The 26,290-nt window shown below is 28.6% G+C and overlaps 1 protein-coding gene across 4 annotated transcripts; it reads left to right on the top strand.

The window, feature by feature from the left end:
- Nucleotides 1-112: 112 nt before the first annotated feature.
- On the top strand, nt 113-25,457 carry LOC101240377 (uncharacterized). Of its 4 annotated transcripts, none has more exons than XM_065790310.1 (4): nt 156-261; nt 838-1,506; nt 9,258-9,452; nt 22,316-25,457. In XM_065790310.1, exons 2-4 carry the CDS (start codon nt 1,473-1,475, stop codon nt 25,042-25,044), a joined length of 2,958 nt encoding a protein of 985 aa, XP_065646382.1. In that variant the 5' UTR covers nt 156-261; nt 838-1,472; the 3' UTR covers nt 25,045-25,457. The 4 variants fall into 4 exon arrangements, with proteins under 4 accessions (XP_065646381.1, XP_065646382.1, XP_065646383.1 ...); XM_065790311.1 differs by having other exon boundaries at nt 21,945-25,457; XM_065790309.1 differs by lacking the exon at nt 838-1,506 and having other exon boundaries at nt 113-261.
- The last annotated feature ends 833 nt before the right edge of the window (nt 25,458-26,290 follow it).

Here is a 26,290-nt window from a genome sequence, read left to right as displayed (position 1 = left end):
ATATATATATATATATATATATATATATATATATATATATATATATATATATATATATATATATATATATATATATATATATATATATATATATATATATATATATAGCTGCTTATCCTGATATTTAATATACACTCCTACAAATTCTTGTTTTGGTACCAAAACAAACAAATTTTAACAATATACAAATGGATATAAATCACTCACTTAATATGAAAAAAATGTACAGCTATGATTGCAAATTAAGAAAGTACTTGATTGGTAAATAATTGATTATTTGGTATTGTTACTTACATATTATTTATAACAAAATTTTTATTATTATAATTAATTAAATACATGCAATGAAGTCAAAGTTTAGGATTTCAACTTTTAAATTGTTTTCTTACCCATATCTAGTAACTCCTGACAAAATGACATTTTAAATGGGACCAGATTTGATTAAACATTTGTGTCAAGAGGTAACATTTGTTGCGAACAAGCCTTAATTATTTAGTATTTGGTTAGTATAACATCTGTCATATCCAACATACATTCATCAAGTCATTGAACAAACATCATACTGAACATCATATTGAATAACATACAAACATCATATTGAACAACATACATCAACATAAAAACATTATATTAAACAACTTACATTAAGTCATTGAACAAACAACATATTTTTTTATTATGTTAAAAATGTTGAATTTTTTTTACCAGAAATTGATGATTTGATGAAGAAAAGTGCAGAGTTTGGAAACACTGAGTTTCAAGCAGCATTGTATAAAGATGATACTTTGAATCAAAAGCAAATTGCAGAAATGTTAATTTTTTTTTTTTTTTTTGTAGATCACCTTCCCAAGGCTGAGAATTTCACTAGAGTGGAGGAGGCTACTTTATTGGTCGTTATAACCCTCTCTCAACTCTGAAACATAAACCTTGACAAATAATGCACAAAGAAACAAGTGGAGCGCAGTACTACTAGGGGCATGGCAGGGATAGAACTCAGAGCTTTTCGCATGCACAATGTTGCACAATAAACAGTTGACTTGCACCATAAACACTTGCTTGCATAAATGCTGCACAATAAACTGTTTCTAACTGTTTAAAAGTTATGGGCAAGATATAAAAGTGTTGAAAATGGGTGCTGCATAAATTGAATGAAAAACCGAAAAAATACTTGTGAAATTTTGTTTCAAAGAAATGAAAGAAAATCAGTTTTGCATCGAATTGTTATTGGTGATGAAAAGTGGGTTTATTTTAAGAATCCCAAAATAGAAAAATCATAGGTTAATCTGGGACAACCATCAATATTGATTGCAAAACCATATAAATTTAGCAAAAAAGGCAATGCTCTGAGTTTGTTAGGGTCAGAAAGGTGTGATGAAACTATTTTTCAGATACAACAAATGATTAACTTAAACCATCCATTGATCGAAAAATGATTAAAATGGACCATAAGACCTGACAAAGTAATTTTTTACATGGCAATGCACCTGCACACAAAGCAAAACCTAGGTAGGATACAATTAAAGCACTTTATAAATATAATATTTATAGAATATTCTCTTTATAAAAATAAAATTTATACTCAACAATTCCAAGTCAAGCTTCACTTTTCTCCATGGTTTTCCTTTCATTGTGCTGCTGCAATTTCTTATTGTAAGCATTATTTCCATATCTATCACCAAAATAATTCTCCAGAAAACAGACATCTTTTTACTATTGCTAGAAACCATAGTAAAAAGATTTTGTCTATCACCAAAGTGTTTCATCTTGAAAATTAGGCTCCAGAGACTTCTAGAGAATTGTTAACAGAATCTATAGTAAGGGCAAATCTTTTATTCCTCCTCTCTTGCATGGTTCAGATTTTGTTATTTTACCTAAAGACAAAGCTGAATTATTTATTTAACCAAGAACTTTTCTTATCTCTTAATTCTACTAATCACTTCCTACCTGATATAGCTGACAAACAGGTTGATCCGTTGCTTGACATTTGTATCACTCCAGCTTCTGTAATTAAAGTGATTTTCTGCTTGAACTCGTCTACAGCTTGTAGTCCAGACAACATACCTGTTATAATCTTGCAGAAGTGTTCTTCAGAGCTGTCGTATATACTTTTAAAACTAATTTACAATTGCTTATCAGATTCTTGTTCTCCAGCCTGCTGGAAAGCAGCATCTGTTATCCCTATTTTCAAAAATTCTGAAGAGAAAGCTGACTTGTCTTACTACCTTCCCTTTTGTCTTCTTTCTACAATAAGAAAATTTTAGAGTCTTTTATTAACTAACACTTGTTCTCTCATCTTAGATCTAATATCTTACTTTCTGCTATAGCATGGAACTCTCAGTGGTTTGTGAACTTAAACTCTGATAAAATTCGGTTTTTTTCAGCTAATTGTTATTGCATCAATCTAGATCTTCCTATATTTATGAACAGTAATTATTTCAAATCTACCCTTTGTCTTCTAGGATCAATTCTTACTTCCGATCTTTCTTTGAAACCATATATCAAATTCATTGCAAAGTTAGCAACTGCTAAGGTTGCATCTCTTTATTGTGCTCGCCACTTTCTTACTCTGGATTCTACTTTTTACTGTTGCCTTTTCTGGAGTGGATTCTTTGAATGGTGCCCTTGCTCTTTTAGACAAGGTGCAAAAACACATTGCAAACAGTCGGACCTGCTCTTCCAGCCAACTTCCAACCATTATCATATTGTCATAGTATTGCTTCTCTTTTTCTTTTCTACAAATACTATAATGGACACTGTTCTAAAGAGCTAGCGTCTCTTGTGCCATCTACTAAAATTCATTTTCGTGTTACTTGTCATTCAATTAAGTCTCATCTTTTAATATGACTGTTCCTAAGTGCTCCAAAACTTGTTATTTGTCTACTTTTTTTTCCTCAAACATCTTCTTTGTTTAAAATTCTTTTTGGCTCCTTTTATCTTGTTTTCCTGATTTATTTTTAATCTTTTAAGATTAAAAATTATGTTAATTAAAAAAAGTATGTTAATTTTATCTTGCTTTTAAAATTTTTTCTTCTGGTAACTTCCAACTCTAATAGTGGTTGCTTGCAACCTTGTTGGAAGTGAAAGTGTTTAAAAAATAAGAATTAATAACTTGACTGGAAGCTGCTACCCTACCTGCTGTATTTACTAGACTTGGCCCTTTCTGACTGCCATTTATTTTCATCGATGGAACATGCAGTGGCTGAGCAAGCAGCACATTGGTTCCAACAAAGAACTCAAAAGTTGGGTGTCTGATTGGTTTGCTTCAAAAGATTTCATTACTTTGAATGAAATTTGTTTACTTTCCCATTCAAAACTAGTGTTTTATTTTCAAAAAGAAAAACACTTACTTCATACTGGTACACCTAATGTATATATATATATATATATATATATATATATATATATATATATATATATATACATATATATATATATATATATATATATATATATATATATATATATATATATATATATATATATATATATATATATATATATATATGCAATCCTGCAGCGTGCAAAACTGCAAATTCGTGAATCTATTACAGTTAGGGAGTGCATATCTATACCACAGATATTTTAAAAAGAGAAGGTTAAAACTTTATATTTTTTTATTTTAACAGATTTTGGGCTCCTTTTGGTAAAGAGAGTTTTATTAATGTTCTTTGCAATGTTAACTATAGATATTAGGTGTTCAAGTTTAATTCATTTATACAGACAATACTAATTGGCTAAATTTGTCAGATTATCCAATGCAAGTTATGCAGATTTGTACTATCAACAATGATATCTTTTAACTGGAGGCAAATTGTATATGGCTCGATTTCCATTATAAATTATGTAAATCTAGCTTGCTTCTTGTTTACAAGCTTTTTGTGATAAAATAATTGCTACACTAAAAAAATCATCTATCTCTTAAAAAAAATGAAGTTCTTGGCGCCATAAATTTTATTTCTATATTTTTTAAGTTTTGAAAAATTTGTGTCAAAGATATTGGAAAAAATATTTGTTATAAAGATAAGCACCGTTCACACACAGATAAAGATCAAAAAAGGTAATGAATAACTTTGATTTTGCAATCGTTATGCTCAACAATAATTGATTTAAACACAATTTTTAAACAATTGTGTACCGTTTTTTACCCATCAACTAAAGTTTTTAATGAAAAAGGACATCTTACAGAACCACCAGCTGTCTTTCCTAACATTATTTTTTTCTGTGTATGTCCGGAATTCTGACTATTTCTTTTAATTTTTCTGGGTTTTCAAAACATTTTCTGTAAATACAAGTTTAAATTTTTGCAATATATTTGTTGTTTAACTTTTTTAATTATTACTCATAAAACAAGCTTCAAAAAAATTGGTAAAGTCAAAAAAAATAAAAATGGCGTAAAGCTAAGTTAAACAAATATGTAAAATATAAAATGAATTCCAGATTTTTCTGTGTTTTTTTGCAAAATGTTTTCCTGATTCTTAAAGTATGACATAGATGATCATTGTATACCAGCTGTCGTAGTTTACCACTTTCTAAACCCAGAACAATAAAATTGTCCTCAATCTTGTATAAGTATAAGAAATATAACATCAGATGTACTAGATAGCTTTAGAGAACATGATTTTTCTTGATTTGATAAAAGAGAGACTCTTTCATAGAATTGGTCTTATTGTACACAACATAATAATGATTATGATGTTTACATTCAGTCAAAAGAATTTGTATATGTTATTTCAAAGTTTTTAGCTGTCATTAATAGGAAGTTAACATTAGCTTTGTTTCCCCTTGGATCATCTTGTAGTATTCCCATTCTTCTATCAAGTAAGGTATCATTATGTTGTAAGTATTGGTCGGTCTTTGATGAGATCATACTTTAATTAAAAAATTAAGGTATTAGCTATAAAAAAATTGTATTACTCGAACATATAAACCAAATATTTATGTCTCAAAAGAAAGTTGACAAATTTACTTAATCTCCTGATATAATTACTTGAGCAATTAAATATTTTGCTATATCTAGGACTCTGAACAACCAGATTTCTGTCGACTATAAATTACTAGTTATTAGAACTTTGATAAGAATCACTTCAAAACTTTGGATTACTAGATAGTTTAAAAAGAAATGTTATAATGAGTATTTAAAGTACACAAAGTAAATGCTGGTTCATAAAGTTTATATCAATTCCACATTAATTTATCATGAAGATGTATTGTTTAGAAATTCAGCTGATCAACCCAGTGTCCTTGTCAAAATTTTTTTAGCTTTAATGCTAAAATGTTTATTGATTGACCAGCGTTTCTAGTAAAAAAAACTCCAATTAGTCACTTAGATTCTGAGTTTTTTTTTAAACAATGCAAACTAGCAATTTAAATAATTATCAATCAACCCAACGTAAAACTGCTGACAATCATTACTGACAAAAATAGAGTACTTCAAAAGTTTTTTAAATGATGAATAAAGTGGAAGAAAAACTTTATTGCAGAGATAATAAGAACACATTTTTGTTGTTTGATTATGTCTGTGTCATGAAGTGTGTTCGGAATTATTGATAAACTGAAGAAAATGTTGAAAAAGTTTTTGAGATAATGAGCATGTAACAAAATAATAAATTTTTATGAGTTGGAGTCTGCCAATCATTTAAAGCCAAGCAAGTTGAATGAAATTTCAATCTCATTAAAACTAATTAAACGAAAGTTGGCACAGAGTTTTTTGTGATAAAACATTTAAACATTTAAATTTAAAAATTATCTTTTCATAAAAAAAGATAAAGTTCTTAACACCATTAAATTTCTTTAAGTTTTGGAAAAATTGTAATGTGAAAGGTGTTGGAGTAGATATATATTATTAGAATAAGTATTACGCAGTTATAAGATTACACACAGATTAAAGTCTGCTATTCTTATTAGATGCGGCAGGTATGGTTGAAAGAATGAAAAATTCAGGCCCAAAATGTATTAAGCAGCTTACTAAAGATACTTCTGAATGTATTTCTCATGTGTGTAAGGCTTTTTTATAATTCAACTTCACTTTCAACAAGGCTGCAAGCAGCCACTATAAATTTGGGAGTTACTAGAATACAAAGAATATTGTTAAAGAGCAAGGAAACTGTTGACAAAAGATTTAAAAAATTGTAGGCTGTATGAGTCAGGAAAACATAAAGATAGGAGAAAGTTTCAAAGGGGGAAGTGTGGGGAAAAAAACTAGAAAAATAAAAGTTTTAAGAGCATGCAAGGGCAGATACAGTTAAAGGGTGAGACTTTAACTGAATGATGAGTCAAGCAAGAATGAGTTTTGGTTGATGGAACTAGAGATGATAGTTCCTTTGAGCAGCAACCATGGTAGTATTTGTAGAGAAGAGAAAGAGGTGCATTTTTACAACGATGGGTAAGAGGCTCAAGCTTTTCAGATAGAGTAGGTCCAACTATGTTTATAATGCATTTTTTGACCTTGTCTAGAAGAGAAAGAAAATCATTAGAAAAACTAGCCCAAATATGACAACAGTATTCCATACAGGGGCAAATAAGAGATATGAAGAGGTAGAGAATCAGGTGTAAGATAATGGTGAGCATGATAAAGAGAAGCAATCTTAGCAGATGCTAACTTAGCAATTGATTGTATATATAATTTCCATGAGAGGTCAGTTGTGAACAATAATACAAGAAGATGTAAAGAAGACAACTCAGCGAGAAGGTAGCCATTCATCAATATAAGAATGTTGACAGTATTTCCATAGTTATTTGCAGAAAATAACTGAGTTTTTTTGGATTTGTAGTTTACAAGCTACTGCAACCCCTAATCTGTTACAGAAGTGTGATTAAATTCAAGATAGGCTGTCTGTTCTAAGCGATCAAAAAGAGAAGACTTTTTTTCAAGACAGGAGCATAAAGTTGAGTCATCGGCAAATAGAGCCACTTTAGATGTGAGGTTGTCAGGAAAATTATTGATGTAGATATAAAAGCAAAGCAGAACCAAGGGTAGGACCTTGATGTACCAGGGTCAGTGGTGTTAGAGCCAAACCATTATAGTGGGATAAGCATTAAAGTTTCCAATAACAACATTATTGGCTGAGTAGTAAAGAGAAAAGACATGGTCAAAAAAAATAATAATAAAAAAAAAAGATATAATAAAAGAGTGCAGTCTTAAGAAGAAGGAAAACAATAAATAAGGAAGAGGAAAGCAAAAAAGTGAAGAAAAAAAAGGTCCTGAGTGATTGCGCACACAGTGATTGTTATTATTTTACAAATTTTATTTGTTCCTTACTTTAAAGGTAAATAGATCTTTAAAAACATTTAATAATCGGCTGTTCATTCAACAAAACGTATAACATAAAGTATTATACAAGTTAAATTTATAAACAATTAATACATACAACTTACTTTTACCTCTGCTTCCCCAGGCAATATTTGCATAGTTTATATAGCTATGAATAAATGAGTTATATAGTTGTTTTAAATTATTTTTATTTAAATAATTTCTGACCTTATAGAGGATTCCAATACTTTTTGCAACTTTTGTTGTTATGAAATCAACATGAGTTTTCCACGCCATATTTTTGTCAAGATAAATACCTAGGAATTTTAAAACAGAGTCTTTTTTTATTTCTACTTTATCAATATAAAGTTTAGGTGAATCATTAGGCAAAAAACCTTTTTTTGTTGAGGAGTGGAAAAAGATCCACTTTGTTTTGTCAATATTTAAGGTTAGTTCATTGCATTTAAACCAAGTAGAAATTTGTATAAGTTCTTTATTCATATTTAAAAAAAGTTTGTTAATGTCATTTTTTGATACAAATAAATTAGTATCATCTGCAAACATGATGCTCAAAAGGTTTGAGGCATAATTTAGATCGTTGATATATACTAAAAAGAGAAGTGGACCAAGGATAGAACCCTGTGGAACACCACATTTTATTTCCATGTTTTATTTTTTATTTTGAAGATCAATAGGAAGCAGTTCTTCTCCGCGGTAATGGCTTTCTATTTGACAAGTAGCTTTTAAACCATTTTATCAATTTACCAGTTATTCCATAGAACTCAAATTTTTTAAGTAAGATATCATGATTGACTGTATCAAAAGCCTTTGATAAATCGACAAAAACACCAAGTGTATGTTGTGATTTAGCAAAATAATTTGAGACTTTACGATATATTTAAACAGTTAGGTGGTAGGGATAATTTTTTATGTTTAATACTCAGGGTTACTTTTGGTATGATTTAATTTTAAAGAGAATTTAATTCATTCATAGATAGAGCACAGCCTCCTAAGCAATGAGCTATGCGGTTAGTCAATATTGAAAGGTATTTTTTAGATTGTGAAAATGAATCCATTTTCCTTGGGTTGTTGACAACTGATCCATTAGAGAAAACTTTTAGCAAGCTTTGTCAAGGTTCTGGAGAAACCTATTATATTACTGCTCAGTCTGTCATGAAAAAAATTGGAATCCATCATGCAAAACTTTAAATGAGCAGGAGAGTGATATTTTTGATAACTTGCCAGAAATCAAACAGAATACTTTTAATTTTATAAATTGGCTGGTTATGTTTAAAGAAGAAATGGGTATGATTTTATTATAAAAGATCTGGTGCCTACATTGGTGACCTAAATACAGGAGATCTTGTTATTTACTTTGGCAATATTGTTTTATTTAAGTATCAGATAAATTTTGGATCAAGCATTTCCTATCTGTATCAAAAAAGTTTCAATTTGGTATTGATAACCATCATTGTCGCATATTAGCTAATATATTTCTAAAATATCTAGCAATAATAAAATCTCTAAGATGTTGCAAGTAGTCTAAGCAAAAAGTTTTGAAAAGCAAAAAGTTCAAATTAAAGTCATTAAAGTCAGTATTTTTTCAAACTTTATTATCTTATAAAAAAACTATATTATAATTTATTAACTTTATAACTTTTTTAAAGCTTTTTTACCCTCCTTATCAGCATCCGCTGATACTTATTAGTACTTCACTCGACCTTCAGTCAATAAAAATTGTTGATTGTCAAGACCTGTATTAAAAATGACTTAAAAAATTATAACTTTTATGTTCTCATTATAGTTGGTGTTTTGATTTTGTAAAGTTGCTAATATTGGAACTGTAAAAATGTGCATTACGATAATTTGTTTATGGACATCAGTATAAAAATGATATATACACACACACTTAAAAATAAAATTAAAATTTTTAACAAATTATTTTTAGTAAAAAATTTTAAATTTAGATTTTGTGATTTTAATTTTTTTAAGTTGTTTTTTTTTTAAGATTTAATAAGCACAAGATTTTCTGAAGAAAGAAAAAGTGATTCTTCAAATGACTCTTCAAGTTCTTCAAATGGCTCATCAGGTTTTTTAAAAAACAGTCCAACATATATAAATATTTTTGATGAAGTTGAAAGTAAATGGCTGTTGTTATATGACGGAGACTTCTTGTTACAATGTGTCCCTATTTTACTACAAGGTACATTTTTTTACAAGTTTTTTAATATTTAGTATATTTTTTTGCTTGAAGATTTTAGCTTTTTTTAATGTCAGTGGGTGTTTTTTATGTCTGCGAAATTCAGTTCATAATGTCAGTGTATCCAGTGGGTTTTAGTTTTTTACATCTTTGAATTCAGTGGATGTTTGATTTGTCTTATTATTTTATTTTTACGTTAAATAAAAAACAACAGGATATTAAATAAATAAATAGTGTTCTTAAAAAAAATTGAAACTTTGTAATAATAAATGTTATAGTTAATGGAATGCATTAAATTATTCTGCATATAATTAGGCTTGATTAGAAATTTATGATTTTATGTTTTTTAATAAGTTATTATGAGATTTTAAATTATTTTTCAAGAGGTAATATTAATTCTAATAATTGGAAAAAAGTTAGATTTTTTAAAATATAAATTAGTAAAATGATTGTAAAACTGATTACATCAATTATGCTTACTAAAATTTTATCTTTGGAAAGTTAAAAATTTTAAATCATAAAATGAAAAGAACCGAAGTGAGAATGGTGGAAAAAGACTTTCAAAATTAGTTCTTGTAATATCTATCTTTTTTGTGTGGAAAATAGTTATACGATAAGTATCCTTATGGTGGCATTCTTATTCTATCATGGAGATTGTTATTGTTAATATGATGGTGGTTGTTTCAGGAATCATTCTTATTCTAATATCATGGAGACACTTTTAGAAATCTTTTTCAACAACTCCTACCGTAGTTTCCAAGCCACCGTAGTTCCGTTTACAAAAATATCAAGGAGATACTTTTAGAAATATTTTGAAAACCTTTTTTTTATAATCATTATTTACAAAAAGTTTATAAAGTTATTTTTGTTTTGTACTGTTTGTGAAGGTTTTTTTTTTTCATTTAAATTGAGGTTGACTTTTCTTAAATTTGCACAGAAAATTTTAACAGTTCTCAAGTAAAATCCCAGAAAAAAAGTTCTATAGAATTTCTATAAACATTTGAAACATTTGGCCTATAGAAATTTTATAGAATTTCTATAGAATGTCAATAGAATGTCTATTAATTTCTATAGAAATTGCTATAAAACTTGTTTTTCTACAGAAAAAAAAGTTTTATTGAAATTTCTTTAGAAATCAACAGAGATTCTATTGAAATTCTATAGAATTTTAAAGAATTTCTTGAGGCCAAATGTTTCCAATATTTATAGAAATTCTATAGAACTTTATTGCAATCTTATGTTTTAGGATTTGACACTTGTTAGGGGAATAATCATGAGATGCTCATATACATTTTTAAATAATTGTGCGAATCTTTTTTACTTGCAAATAAGTTATTTGTTTCCTTAAAGTTTTTCCAATATCTTTTCTGTTTTCTTTTTTATCATCTTTTTCTAGACTACTATTTTTTATTTATTTTTTTTGTTTCTAAATAAAATTTTTCTTTCAAGGATATGTTGAACTCAGAATTTAGTTTTGGAAGTACTGAAACGATGAAACTGATGAAATTCAAGGTTGAAATGATGAAACTGAAGGTTGAAATGATAAAACTTAAATCATTATCATGATTATGATTATAAATGGCGACATTTTCATTTTGATTCTAAAAAACACCTTCAATTAAATCAATAATTTTTTTAATTAAAGCAGTTTGCTGGTTTTTTTAAATATACCATGATCGTAAACTTTACCGCTACTACTATTCGAATATTTCATATCATAAGGAAAGTGTAATTGGCAGACACCATACCTCGTCTTTCCTTTATTTGTAATATTAGCTCATCCATAAGTTCGTTGCTCAACATGATGTTTTGCTGTGTTAGTTTGTTTAATTTAAATTCTTATGTTATATCAGCAGTATAAAAATTTACATCTTTGCAATACAATTGTTCAACAGTAACAATTAAAGGCTGCAATTTGGATATTTTTTATAACAAGCCAAAATTTTTTCATAAAAAAATGCTTTATCATTGCTAGTGTTCTCCTTTATTAGGTTCTAGTGTCTAAAGTTCTTTAAGTAAGTCCAGCATCTTTATTCTGCATTAGAGCAATTCCACGACCGTCTCACAAAAAATGAAAAAATTAAACAAACCCAATATACATAATACTATATATCAGTAGAAAGCTCTACTTTTCCTCTTTCATAAAATATATAGTTTGTTATAGCATGCCGCTATCATAAAAAATTATATGGGCTGAAACAGAACGTAAAAATAGGCGTTTTTGCGAAAATTTAAATCGTTTTTAATCGCCGAAGTTCAACTGAACCTATAAAAAGTTCAAAAATTGTCTTGCTCATTGCAATCAGGTTTTTAGCTGCACTAATCATTGCTAATTATGATAAAAACATACTTATTGCCTCACGAATTTAGAAAACCATTTATTTTAATCAAATGTTATTACCACTATTGTCACGCTGTGACATGTCACGCTGTGACAATTAGGGTACCAATAGTTTTATTTCTAAGACAACCAATAAAATTTAGGATTTCAAAATTCCAGCGCAGTGAGAACTCTATCTAGTACATCTAAAAAAATACTAACATGTTTAAAAAAATAATTAGCTCAAGTTATTTTTAGAATCTTTTTATGTCACGCCGTGACGTCAGGGCGTGACAATTTTTTAACAAAATTTAAAACAATATTCAAAACTGCTTAACTGAAACCACAATTTAGTTTTTATCAACTTTAATCAGGCAGATTATTGTGCAGTTAACTTTCTTTAGGTTTTCTACAAAAACTACGAAATATAGGAATGTTTTGGATAGGCAACATTTGCTCAGTTATCCTTGAGGCTCTGTTTTGGGATACATAGAGCCTCTCTGTAAAGGATAGTTGTAACTCCATTGAGCCTCGGATGTAATACATCCATCTCCATAACTATTGCGTTGCTTTTTTTTAATCTTTCAAGGGTTCAATATGTCTCTTACTCATGCTTAACGTCAAAGGAAATATCGTGAAAGGCAGTTATAAAAATTTGGCGAAAAAGTATTTAAAGAAAAAGATTCAAAAAAGAAAGACAACTTGCTAAATTGGAGCCTCAACGAGAAAAAGAAAGGCATTGAAAGAGAAAGAGCAGACAAAAAATAGCAGAATTAAAATCTGTAGCTGTTACATCACCCTCTTACAAATCTTTAAGCACTCTTGGAAAAGCTCTTAAGAGAGCCGAATCAGCACTACCAAAATGACCCAGAAAGACAGCAAAAGTTGTACAAAAACTTTTAACAAAAATGAATGAAACCCCTAGTCCAGAAAAAATACTTAGTGAAAATGCATTAGATGCTTTAACTGTAAAATTGATTCTTGATTTTTACCAGCGTGATGATATATACCGTCAAGCACCCGGTAAAAGAGACACCATCGTAATTAAAGAACAAGAAAAAACTGCAAAAACATCATTTGTATGTAAATGTTATTGAAGCTTATGCTGTTTTTAAATGTGATTATCCTGAAGAATCAGTTGGAAAATCAAAGTTTGCAAGTTTACGCCCATCACATGTGCTTTTGTCTAGTTCAATGTCAAGAAATGTTTGTTGTTGTCAACGACATCAAAATATAATTCTTATCCTTGAAGCCCTGCACAAGTTTGATTCAAATTTTTTATTGTATTCACATGAATTTCCTCTTAGCATTGTATATGATAGTGAAAAAGACATTTGTTATAATAATATGTGTACTACATGCAAAGATGCTGCAAAGTTTCATAATCTATATGTTTTGAATGAAATTGACAAGAATAAATGCATTACATGGTACCAATGGGAAAAAGTTGCAGATGGTAATGGAAAATAATATATTAAAAAGATTCAAAAAAAGGGAATAGTTGATGATCTTTATAGCACCTTTTCAAAATCTTTAGCTTCATTTCTTTGGCATTATTTTATTAAACAGAAACAATCAAAGACATCGTGATCATAAGGTCCAACCTCAAAGTAAATCAGACACAGCCGTCCTTCAAGTGAATTTTTCTGAAAATTTTTCAACTTTGTGGCAAGATGAAGTGCAGTCAGCACATTGGTACAAGAAGCAAGTTACTGTGTTTACTGCTGTATTTTAGTACCGTTTTTTTAATTTTAGTAAATTTATTCTCGTCATCTGTCATAGCTTCAGATGATTTAACCCATTCAAAAAAATATATTCTTGTGTTTGTTCATAATTTATTATATAACCATATTGAATCAAGTGTTAAAATACTACAGATTTAAACAGACGAGCCAAGTAATCAATTTAAATATCGTTTTATTGCATCAGCAATACCCTGGTTGGAAGAGCAGCATGATTTAAAATTGTTCTGGAACTTTTTTGCTGCTTCACATGGGAAAGGATCGGTACATGCTATTGGTAGGACCGTTAAAAGAATAGCAACGCAAAAAATAATCCAGAGAAAACATATAATAACTGATGCCATAACTTTTCATGAAGCTGTTAATTTACTAATTAACAGCTTCATGAAAAGTTAATTTCAATGTCTATTTTGTTTCTATGGAAGATATTATAAATACAATTTAAAAATTTAAAATTGATGAGTTATTTACATAAACACCAGCAAAGCCAGGAATATTTGCAGCGAACCTAATAATGGGAAAATACAAATGCCATACTATTCAAGTGCCAAGTATTTAGTCAAACAGCTTATGTCTACAAATAAAATCACTAAAAAACTTTAAAACGTTGTCTATATGACAGCAATATAATATGGACGCGATTAGACACTGATATAGTATGGGCGTGTTCTGAAGATTACTATATAAGAACTATTTTTATGAAGATGTAATTATATATTTGTCTAATACCTCTCTACTAAGTTTTAAATTTATTAAAAACAGCCCATTTACCTGGTTTATAACTACCTAAATGTGTCTGGTCACGCTGTGACGCCACGCTGTGACGTTTACCACTAGTTAATTAAAGGTGCGCCTGTTTAAAATTTAATTTAAAAAATGTAATTTAGCTATAAAACTTGTAAGAGTAATGTCTAAACTTTTTTTTTAATGCCAAGTTAATAATTCAGTTCATCTATATTAGCTGAATCACGGTGTTGATCTAAAAACTAAAAAACAATGAGAAAATATTGGTCACGCTGTGATGTTTTATATTTTCTTGCATGATGAGAGGCCAATATATCCACCCAAATTTTTCTTCTTGTTTTTTGTAGCACCTATTATGAGCTAACTAAAAAGCAAAATCAATTCTTCTTATATCTATTTTAATATTAAAATATTAAAGGCTAAAGACAAAAAAGATGACGGGTGTCACGCTGTGACGGTCGTGGAATTGCTCATTATATCATTTTTTTTGTGGGTGTAAATAATATATATTTTAACAGTTTTTTGATTTTATGACACTGGGCCTATATTTGCATGTCAAATAATCAAATTACTGTTAAAAAAAATTTTAAATTGTATTTGTATTTGATTGAAATGTATAATTTACTGAATGATGATTAGCAAAACATTCATGATTTGTTCGTCAATCCTGGTGTTCTTTTCAATCAATTGCCAATTCTGGTGTTCTTGGTGTTCAATGTAGTGTTCCTTTTTTTCTCTACCAAAAAACACTGTTTACAATCTTTTGAGAACACAGCACCGTCTATATATATACCTGCTAGAGTAGATATTGATGTAACTATACCATTAAATGTCAAGTTTTATCAACTAAAACTTGACATAATTGCTTCATCAGAGTAACATTTTAAATGTTTTTACCTTCTAAAGCTTTGTTAGTAACCTGTTTAATTTCGGTTTTTTATGCATTGTTTAGTTTTTTGTAAACTTTAAATAATTTTTTGCTAAAAAGTTACTTTATTCCAAAGAAAACTAGAGGAGAATGGGGTATTGGTAAACAGTTGAGCGAGAATGCAAATTAGAGACACCAGTTATACAAAATTGATCATATTTATTGTTTATCAATTAGTCTAACTATTTAGTCAAAAACACTCAAAAGCAATTTTTATAAATGTTATTATAAAATAAAAATTTAGGGCAAAAATAAAACCTTTAGTGTTCAGAATTACCCAACGGATGTGGGGTAATTCCGAACACTCCGTAAGTAATTACAAACACAGTTGTGTAATAATGAACTGCAAAAATTATCCTATGCAACAACAATAATAAAAGGAGTGGTTTTAAATGCATAGTAGCTACAACAGGAATGTTACTCAAAAAAAAAGTTGCATGAAATTATCATAAAAGGTTAGGATCAAATTATCGTGAACAACCATTGCAGCTTCATTACACAACTTCAAGTCTGGAACTGAGCATGGGATTGCCTCTCAGTAGGTAAAAAGAAATTGTCAAATATATTTTTCTATTATGCAGTTTTGATTCTGTTTGGTGTTACGAGGCATTCGCCATTACCCCATTCTCCCTATGATAAATATAATTTTTTTTAATTAACAATATGCAAAATTTACTGTTTAAATATACAAGTTTTATCTATAGAAAAAAAATTTTTGTGTTAAATATTTTACATTAAGTCAATTAAAAAACAAAAAATTAAGGTAATCAAGGTGGTAAATAACTTGCTTCGTAATTATGAATTTCCAACTTTGTTCCTAATAGTACCGTGCTCAAATTAATTCACTATGCAGAGGCGTGAATTAATTTGAGTATGGTACTATTGTGTTTCGGAGTTAAAAGGTTGAATAATAATGGTTGAATAATAGTTAAGTAACCTCTGACTATTGAGGTGGGCAGATGAATACAGTACACAGGCAGGTGGATACAGTAAAAATGTAGTGAAAAAACTGTTGAAATATTATTCAAGATCATTAAAAGTCTTATTGAATCAATGCCAAGTCAATTACAATTGTGTATAAAAAAAAAAAGGGGGCACAGTGGGCCAAACAACTATTTTCATAGACATTTGATCATAACTTTTGAACTGAAAGTGCTATGAGGTTGATTTAGGACTTTTTGGAAAGGTTTTTATGTGTAAATTTTGGAAAAACTAAAAAATAGTTTTGCTGCAGTATATTTAGGTCATAATTTAAAAAAACCAAATATTGAAAATTTCATAAAATTTGCTTTTTTATTGGTTATAACAAAGATACATATAAATGTTTATAAATATGTATGTATATTTTGTAATACAAAGATAACATAGGTACTTCAATGACAAAAACAATAAAAATTATCAAAAGAAGTACTAAAACACGTAATTTATTCATATGTTAACATTTTGAAAATTGTCATCTCCAGAAAAATGTTATTAGAAACATTTATATCATCTTATATCCTCTTTCATACCTAAATTTGCAGAATAGTTTTGACTTGTATCTCTTGTCAAAATAATTTTGGTATGTATCAATCTTAATATTTTGTTATTACCTTTTAACCCTGAATCGTAAAGATTTCTCAAACAACTTTCCTTATTATTCAAAATTAGCTCCCAAGAATGACCAATCAGTTTGTGAATCCATGGTCCAGGTAAATTTTAGTTTTGTAACAGATGGAAACTCATTAAATTGAATAGACAATTGCTTTTATATTGATCCAAAGAAATTTTTCTTTTTGAGAAAAATACTTAAAGAATTACTGAGAGCACCAATTCGAACTTTTGAAATGTTGCCTAATATTGGACAGACAGTTGTGCAATAATTAAATCCCTGTTTAATTTTTTGTGCAATAGTTCTCTAGCTATATAACTTGTTGTTGCTCTTCTTCTTTTTTCAATTGTATCAGGGTAGTCCCAATTTTATACCTGTTTTTTTCAATATCTTTGTTTGTAATGAAGTCTCTGCTTACTTCAGAAATCTATTTGAAGCACTAAAAGGAGACCAATCAAAAACACCAGTTTTCACATGTACAACAGTCATGAAATGGTCGAATGTACTCAGTAAAGCATGAAGAATCTATAAAAATATCATTAATTTTAAATGCAATAATTTTAATATCAAATATGTTCACATATTAAGAATATAGAATAATATGATCACTATTACAAGATAACAATTTACTTGTAATGGTTTTACATCAAAGGTTGGAATTGGCTTGAAGGTTTGTCCAGTCCTTGTGATATAATCAAAGTTTTTTTTAACTAAAGCATCATCTTCTTGTTCAAGTTGGTTAAATATTTCATTCATAGTTATAGTTTCTTGATTGACTACAAGACCATTTTCAATTATTTCAATATTCAAACACTGATCTTTTAAGCATGCTCACAGATCACAAAATGCACCTTTAATTCCTAAAAAAAGATTCTCTGCTTTCATATATGACTGCACTATCACCCTTACATTAAATTGTTTTCCCTTTTTATACATAAGGAAACCTTTATTTTTTAACTCTTCAATGTCAGAATTAAAGACAGAATATTATTGAAGAGTTTCTCTTGATTCTTTTTCTATGAAGACTTGGCGCTTTGTGAATCAATAGGGCATTTAGTGACTTTTGCAACTATACTAACAAACCTGCTTCTGTTTCAAGTGAAAATGGACAGAACATTGTTAGTATAATATTGCTAGTGTTAACATTATCTTTTAAATTTAATATTGCATGGCTTCCACAACCCTCAAATCCAAACTTTATTTGAAGGGCTTATTGTAAAACAATGACAAGCCACACTTTTTTCAAAAATGAGTTATTATCATTTTTATAATTAAATAGTATACGCAATTTTTATTTATTTTTCTTGTCCAAAATATAATATCCATTAGTATTTTTATGATGTATAAATTTGAGAGAATAATAGGTAAGCACTGGTTTTATAGATTTAAATGAAACTTAAAAGTAATTTTTCTCAAATATTTGTTTTTGTGGCTTGTCATTGTTTTACAATAAGCCCTTCATTTTTATTAGTATATTTTCAATTTTCACATCAAAAATAATGTTCTCAAATATCCTTTGCATCGTCATTTTAATAGCATGAAATATACTGAAATTAACACCAGAATTAGGTTCAAGATAATTCATAATAATTGGTGTTACTTCAGATTGTTTCCTTCTGAGATATTTCCAACTAGGTAATATATTAAAACCAGCAGTTAAAAAAGTTTTTTTTGGTTTGTATATGAATGCTTACTAAGAGCACAATCTGTTTAAATCAACATTGTTTCTATTGGAACCTTATTGAAAGAGTTATTCTTTAACATACTTTTCAAGCAAGGTTTCCTTACCAGCCTTGAATTGTATGCCAGCATATCCCATTTTTTAAGTTTATTTTTCTTCAGATGCTGATCTTTTCTAGCTATTCTGAACTAATGATTTTTGTGCAATTCTCAATTCATCGGAGCCAAGTGTCTTGGCAATTATCAGTAAGAAGGCCTCGGCAGGAGTATAAATAAGCACGAGAGCGGAGAAAAGCTCTCTTAAAACGAACATAGTGAGCCATGCGAGCTGCTCCTCTAAACTGCTTTTAACGAGAGCTGTTTATTTTTATAAAAATTGCTTATTAAATACAAAATTTGGTTTTATACTATTTACAAGCATATGTTTGCAACGTTAATGTCACAATAATATACACATAACAAGCATCATTTAATGCGACTTGAAAAATTCTTTAGACATACAATTTTTTTTGCAAAAACCGTGCCTGTTTATTATTCAATTAAATAAATTTTTTTGACTTTGCATTTTTCATTTTAGTTATTATGATAATTATACTTTTGAGAGAAAAAAAAACACTTTTGCGAGAGCTGTAAATTGCTGTAAACTTTTAGGGGAGTGTGGGCGAGAGCGAAAGCTAAAGCTCTCGCTTCCTGCTGAGGCCTGAGTAAACAACCTGTTATATTTGCAGAAATTGTTTTTAATTGTTTATTTTCCTCAGCAATAAAAATTTCAAATAAGTCAAACTCAGTTAGCTTTATTATTATTAAACAAAAGATATAAATATCTTTGTTGATTCATTTTCTAATAACTTTTTAACCAAAATGATTTGAACTTCAAATAATATAGTTTATAAACAAGTTATAACTAGATTAAATTTGCTCGAAAAAGTTCAATGGATAAGAGGGCAAAGGGGGAGGGAGGGGTGAAGGTGTTGCTCAAAAATTGGTTTTAATCCTTTTCTTTAATTTCTAGATATATACTTTTACTACATTTATTATTATTTATTTAGTTTCATAAAAATGTGTTTATTTTAATTTATTAAATATTTTAATTATTATTTTTATTTCAAAGTGTTTTAATTTCAATTAATATTCGTGTAAGAAAATAAAAAAAGAAAATATACGGATTCTGCGTCGGATTTTTTCTATATTCGAGTTGAACTTTAATTAAAGAAAATTTTTGCTATTATTATAATTATAGAACTAATATATAAAATAAAATATCGATTTAATATAAGACATTATAGTATTAAAGATGTTGGACAAATATTTTAAAAAAAACACAAGCAACTTTCAGCAAATTAGTTGTGGTTTTCTAATCTGTAAAAAGATGTGTATACATACCTTTTTTTTCAGAACTATGTATACATACATGGCGCTATTTAAGTAACAGGCAAAATTTAGAAAAAAAAGTGGGGTCCGATTTAACTTCTAGAAAATGAACGCGGAAGCTCCAAAAAGGCTTGTCTTATGAATCTTCTTTACTTAGTTGAAAAAAGGTGAAAAAAATGTTTATGGGTGTCCTACGAATTATTAACCACAGAAGTAAAAATCAAAAGAATATAAAGCGTCAGTTTAAAGATTATAGAAGAAAAAACACGTTGGATAAAATGTATTCCTTATACAAATTTTAAAGTGACAAGCAATAGTGTAGTCACTGACACTGTAGTGACAAGCAACAGTGTAGTCTGTGAACTTAACTAAACTAAAAGGAAGAGAGCGACCAAAAAATCAACGGAAATCAAGCTAATCAAGCTTCTTTTTTTTTAAATTTGACATATTGCCTGAAAAACCTTAAAAAACCACCAATGGATCTTAAACGTTGTTTGGCTTTGTCTACCTAATCTAAATATCCGAAATGGCAGAAGAAATAAAAAAGAGAACTTATTTTTTATAAAAATGTTGTTAAAGTTTGAGTCATATTGTAAAATATTATTTTTCTAATGTCTAATGTAATCATCCTGAAACCTCCAACGTTTTAAACATAAATGGAGACTGCTAATTTTATTAAACTGGTTGTCACACGGTGGAAAATTTTAAATGTAAAAAGTTTGGGTGTAAATTTTAGGTTTAATGATGATCGACAAGCTGTCATCAGAGATCGAAATGATGAGCGATTAAAGTTTATTTGGGATTTTGAAGAAATGTATTTACGTATGACAAGTGATCAGGGAAAATACAAAAAACAATTAACACATGATACTGGACATTCCATAAATTATACATATGTAAAGATATTGTTGAGCTGTCAAAAATACTTTTAGGAGAAACAAACAATAATGTTGTGTTGTTGTTAAACATGTATGTTATGTTGGCAAAATTTACTACAGACCCACTTGAAAAAGAATTCAGAGTGTTAAGACAAGGATCTGGTGGCACATTTTTTAAGTGTTCAACAAAAAGTTGAAAAGTTCCATAATTCTAAAACGAATTACTTTTGTTGTCATACAACATTAATGAGTTAACTCTTGATGGCATTCTTGTCAATTTTGTGGATTTTTACTTGATGAATCTTCAGCTGAGGTCTTTGACAATTTATCAGTAAAAAAAAAAAAAATAACTGTACAATCGAAGATGTCTCTTATTTATATTGCTGGATATGTGTATAAAAATTCCTTTTAATCATACTTTTAATCAATAGGTTTTCTTCTCATTTGTTCTGTCTAACTCAATTAAAGATAAAGTTTGTTGAACCTGTGCAACACTTGTTGCACATCCCTGTGCAACACTTTTATGTTTATTACTCTTTTTACTCTAAGAGAATTCTTTTCATTCATTCTCTAAGAGAATTCTTTTCATTCTCTAAGAGAATTCTTTTCATTCTCTAAGAGAATTCTTTTCATTCTCTAAGAGAATTCTTTTCATTCTCTAAGAGAATTCTTTTCATTCTCTAAGAGAATTCTTTTCATTCTCTAAGAGAATTCTTTTCATTCTCCAAGAGAATTCTTTTCATTCTCTAAAAGAATTCTTTTCATTCTCCAAGAGAATTCTTTTCATTCTCTAAGAGAATTCTTTTCATTCTCCAAGAGAATTCTTTTCATTCTCTAAAAGAATTCTTTTCATTCTCTAAGAGAATTCTTTTCATTCATTCTCTAAGATATTCTTTTAATTAGTTCTATAAGAGCAACCCTTTTGATATGGAACGACATCGTGGTAACATACTGTCCAATATTTTTATCAAAAACCACTGCAAACTTTCTAAACCAAAATCAAACAAAGAACACTGAAAACTTTAAAGTTGTCTTGTTAACCTAACAGTTATTCATTTTTGTTGTTATTTTTTTTTTGTTAAAATTTGTTAATTGCTTTAAGTTTCTGTTTTATGAATTTTAAAATATTATATTTATTTAAAGCGCTAACATATATTCTTATTTAAAGGTTACCCTAACAGTATTTTATTTAACTTTAATTTTTTACCTGATTTGATACTTGTTTTTATTTCATTGTTTAGGCAATTTTATGAATTGAAAGATCAAAGTGAAGTTTATTATTAAAAATCTAAAAATATTTATAAATTGTTTCTATAAATTTGTATAAATTTTTACATTGTCTGATGCATTTTATAACGGAAGACGTCAAACAAATAATATTCATCATATTGATTTTTTAAAATATCGGCCCCCACAAGTTTTGCGTCGTAATACATTCTTTTTGACGATCTAATATTGTATAGGAAATAATATTGTTATTGAAATTTTTTTTTTTTACAACACTTTAAATTTTAAACATTTTCGGTTTTTTAATCTTGTTGAAAATTTTTTTTCAACTACAAGTTTAAAGTAAAAACTCTCAATTTTCCATTTAATTTATTTCTTACGACAGGAAGTTCAATGGAAGGTTGTTCGTTAGCTCGATTAGCCAATCCGACATTAAAGGATATTTTTGAATTTGAAATTGATCTTAATGTTGTTGTTGGAACCGTGAATCGAATACAGTTTGAAGCTTGCTATGAACCGTTGGATCAAAGTAAAGCATTTTTTCATTATGTCATTAAAAACAACTTGGCTGATGATGTAAATATATGTTTTAATTTACCAGAAGATATCGAAAATGAAATTGTTTTTACTGTCTCTGATCGAGTTCAATCCAAGCAGTATTTGTCTGGTATAGTGTTGAAAAAATTTATTTATAATAGTCAACCGACAACAAACAATCCACTTGAAACCATTAGCGTGCGAGGAATACAAGGGTTATACAGCGAGACGTGTAAAAAGGCAATTGTAGGTTGTTCAGCTTTTCTAAGCCTTAACACTGAAACTAATAATAAATATATCATGAAACTAAATCTATCAGAGTTGGCAACACAAGCAAAAAATCAGTTAATTTATTTAGGTAACAAACTCCAAGAGTTTATAGAATTAGATAGTAGGAGTATTGAAGTTTTCACGAGATCTTTGAATGAATTTAATAGGCTCAATGAAATGATAGTTGCCAATGATGTTAAAATATATGAAATGAATTTGAGTGAAAGTAAATATGAAACTCAATATTCTGAGTTAAGTATTAAAAATAATTTGTGTTCTAAAGTATTAAATTTCGATGATAATAAACAAAACGAAAAACTTGATGATTGTTTAAAAATCGATAACTTTTCAACTGAGCACGAGAGATCGTTAAAATGTGACATTCTTCTAAAATCTCTACAGAATGAGATTATAGCTGCTCTTACGGAATGGACTTGTAAGTTTACAGCACTTCAGAGTTTAACTATTGAAATGCAAAAGTTTTGCTGTGACATAAAAGTTATTCTTCCTAACTTTTTTAATATATGTTTTGATAAGTATGTTTTAGAAACTTTTCCAAATATGTACTTTAGAATCCTTGATGATTTAATTTTGGCGTGGTCAAATAATAAAAGCAATTTGAATGATTCGATAAATTTAGCTTGTTTAATTTGCAATATAAAAAGATTTAACGAGCCTTATCTATCTTATCATATGTTATTTAACAAAGCATTTAATGAATTTATTCAACCTGAACTTACTAATGCAATTAGTTTAATTGAAGAAAGTTTATCTTCTAATAAAAAAGGAATCACTACTGAAATTCTTATTGATAATGTACCCTGCTTTTACGCGCCATTTTGGCCGGAACCTGCTTCTGCCTGGGTAACAAGAAAAAGAATTTGGCCTGATAATAAACTCGTCGAATCAATTCAACATAACGGCTTTCATTTTGTCCCTAAATCTTTACCAGAAGGTGAGGAAAAATTGGAATGGCGTTTGTCCTTTTCTGCAGCAGAATCTGTTTTAAGTCTTCATCGAACAGAAAAACAAAGTTACATTTACTTTCTTTTCAAGTCAGTGTTTTACCGATTTGTAAAAACGTACTTACTTGAAAAAACATTAACCTCGTATCTATGCAAAACAGTTATGATGTGGGTTTGTGAAAAACAACCACTCACGTGGTGGGAAGCAATATCACCTGAAGAGGGGGTTTTATATTTATTAAAGAAGCTTAATAAAGGTATTAAACAAAAAAAAATAAAGCATTACTTTATTGAAGACTTAAACTTACTAGAACATTATCCATGTGATGTTTTAATTTCTGCTGAGTTGAGTTTGTTTGATTTAGAAAATGATTTTGATTTAAAGTTAAAATCTTTATTAAAATCAATGAGTAACAAAATAAAACTAGCTCGAGATCATTTAATCATGAAGTACGAAAACTTAATGAACAACAGGCAAACGAGTCTTTTTCATTTTTCGGCAGCGTTTGTTTATAAGCAGAATTCATTGTATAAAATGAAATGCGTGTTGGTAAATTTAGTTAAAATGTTTTGGTACCAGTATTTTGTAAAAACTAACGGTATTTATGAAGAAGTATCTAGAATAAAAGCTCATGTTATATTTGATGCTAGCCATATTGAGGCTATTCAAAGAATAATGCAATTCGGTGAGTATGATGTGTTAAAACAGACGTATTTGGCCCAGAAAAAAGAACTTGATAAAAATATACTTCGACTCACAGCATTAGATAAATCAATATCTACTTATTTTTCTGGATTAAAATCATCAATAATGCTTAGCTGTTCTAATTGCAGCGTTTGTGACAAAAGAATACCGTGTGGAAGTAAAAGGTTTTTTTGCAGTACCTGCATTAATCAGGAAGGTTTTGATATATGTTTAAAGTGTTTCAATGATACAAAGGATAAGTTTAAGTATTCATTTAAAAATCAATTAGATAACACTGATTTACAACTTCCGTGTCTTATTCCTAATTTGCCTTGCATTGCTCAATTTGATAATTTTTCATTGTTTTGTAAAAATGAATCTGGATTTGAATTTTTTGAATCAAAACAAATGCGCAAAGAATCTGGATCTAATCAAAATTTAAAACTTAACTCGTTTGTAGAGCCAACTCCGTTTATAGAAAGCATCAGTCAACAGTTGTTAGAACCTGATGTAATGGCACACAACAGCTTATCTGTTATCAGTATGTGTGGCTTGTGTAACGAAAATCACCAATTTCAATTGAATGAATGTACGCATGCTTGTTGCTTTACAAAATTTTATGACCCTCCTTCTGATGAACGCCAAATTTTTTTTTGACAAAATGCAGCACTGCATACAGAAATGCTATTACGTCGCTACTAAGTGTGTTTCTTTAAAATATTCTACGAATTTGCGACGAAATTTACCTGGGGAACTTATTAAACAAACCCCTTTGCATAAAAATTTATGCCCTATCAGCGAAGATTATTTGATAAGTAATACAAGCAAATCAAAATTTGAAAATAACCAAGAATATTCTTCTGATCTTTTAAAAGATGAAACAGAGAAATTATATAACGAGTTTAATGACTTCATTAAAAGTTTGAGGATGGATGAAAGAAGAATTTTAAAATTACGTAATTTAATTCAAATTTTTGAAAATATTTTGTAACCTTGTGGAAATAATATTTATACCATGTAAAACATATTTTTAGTATATTAGCCATTTTGAAATAAAAATTTGATCGGAACAGTTCTCTTAAATTTAAATAGTTAGTTTTGGTTTTAACACCATTTATTAACACTGCAGTTTCTTGATGTAAAATGTAAATAATAAATTTTCAATAATAATGCTATTATTACTATTTATTATTACCTTGGGCATAAATCAAATCATTTCCGTTAGTCTCAAAGCGTACCACTAGAATCCATTTTATTGCCACTTTTATACGATATCTACACTGAAACATCTACTCTGAAAGTATATTAAGTCAAAATGTTTCACATTGTAAACAGCAGTGGGTGATTTTTTTGGTGAGCAATAAGAAAATTTTAGCAAGTTCTGTTATAATAATGTTCTGCGTTTGCTGACCACCGATTGTAAGGATTTACTGTCCAATTTAAGCAACACTTTTATGTATTAACTAATCTCAGTTGCAATTGGACTTTTTTTTTCCTTAACTTCATATGTGTGTTTATATTTTGTAGAGAATGGTTTGATCGTTTTTATTTATATTTCTTTTTCTTACAAAGTGGATATGAACCATCACCAGTACGGCTAGATACCGGTCATTGTTCATTGAGGTCCATTAGCCTTTCACTGAGAAAACTTTTATTGATGTAATCTTTCTCAGAGCATTAAAAAAAGTTTTTTTTCTCTCACTGTGTTCAATTAATCCCTTGAAATTAATTTCGGAACGTGCCTTAGTAAAAAAGGCAACCGTATAACTGGCATTCCCATTAAAGTATGCCTCAGGTTCATGCGCGTAAGGAAAGGGGATTTGTCTGGTGCGATCAACCCCCTTTTTTTTTCTCGTTTCATGCAAGTTTTTTTTAAAAAAAATAAGCAAGATTTTTATTTGTT

Source organism: Hydra vulgaris, chromosome 02 (genome assembly GCF_038396675.1).
Source record: "Hydra vulgaris chromosome 02, alternate assembly HydraT2T_AEP".
Classification (NCBI taxonomy): Eukaryota; Metazoa; Cnidaria; class Hydrozoa; order Anthoathecata; family Hydridae; genus Hydra; species Hydra vulgaris.
The sequence above is the reverse complement of the archived record's forward strand: the minus strand, read 5'-3'. Positions and strand labels throughout refer to the sequence as shown.

Bases quoted from the DNA above. Each gene is read 5' to 3' on its own strand.
- LOC101240377 (XM_065790309.1), top strand. From the start codon at position 189: ATGGATATAAATCACTCACTTAATATGAAAAAAATGTACAGCTATGAT. The intron at 262-9,257 runs GTAAATAATTGA...TTTTTTTTTAAG, and splicing joins ATTAAGAAAGTACTTGATTG to ATTTAATAAGCACAAGATTT. The intron at 9,453-22,315 runs GTACATTTTTTT...TTCTTACGACAG, and splicing joins TGTCCCTATTTTACTACAAG to GAAGTTCAATGGAAGGTTGT.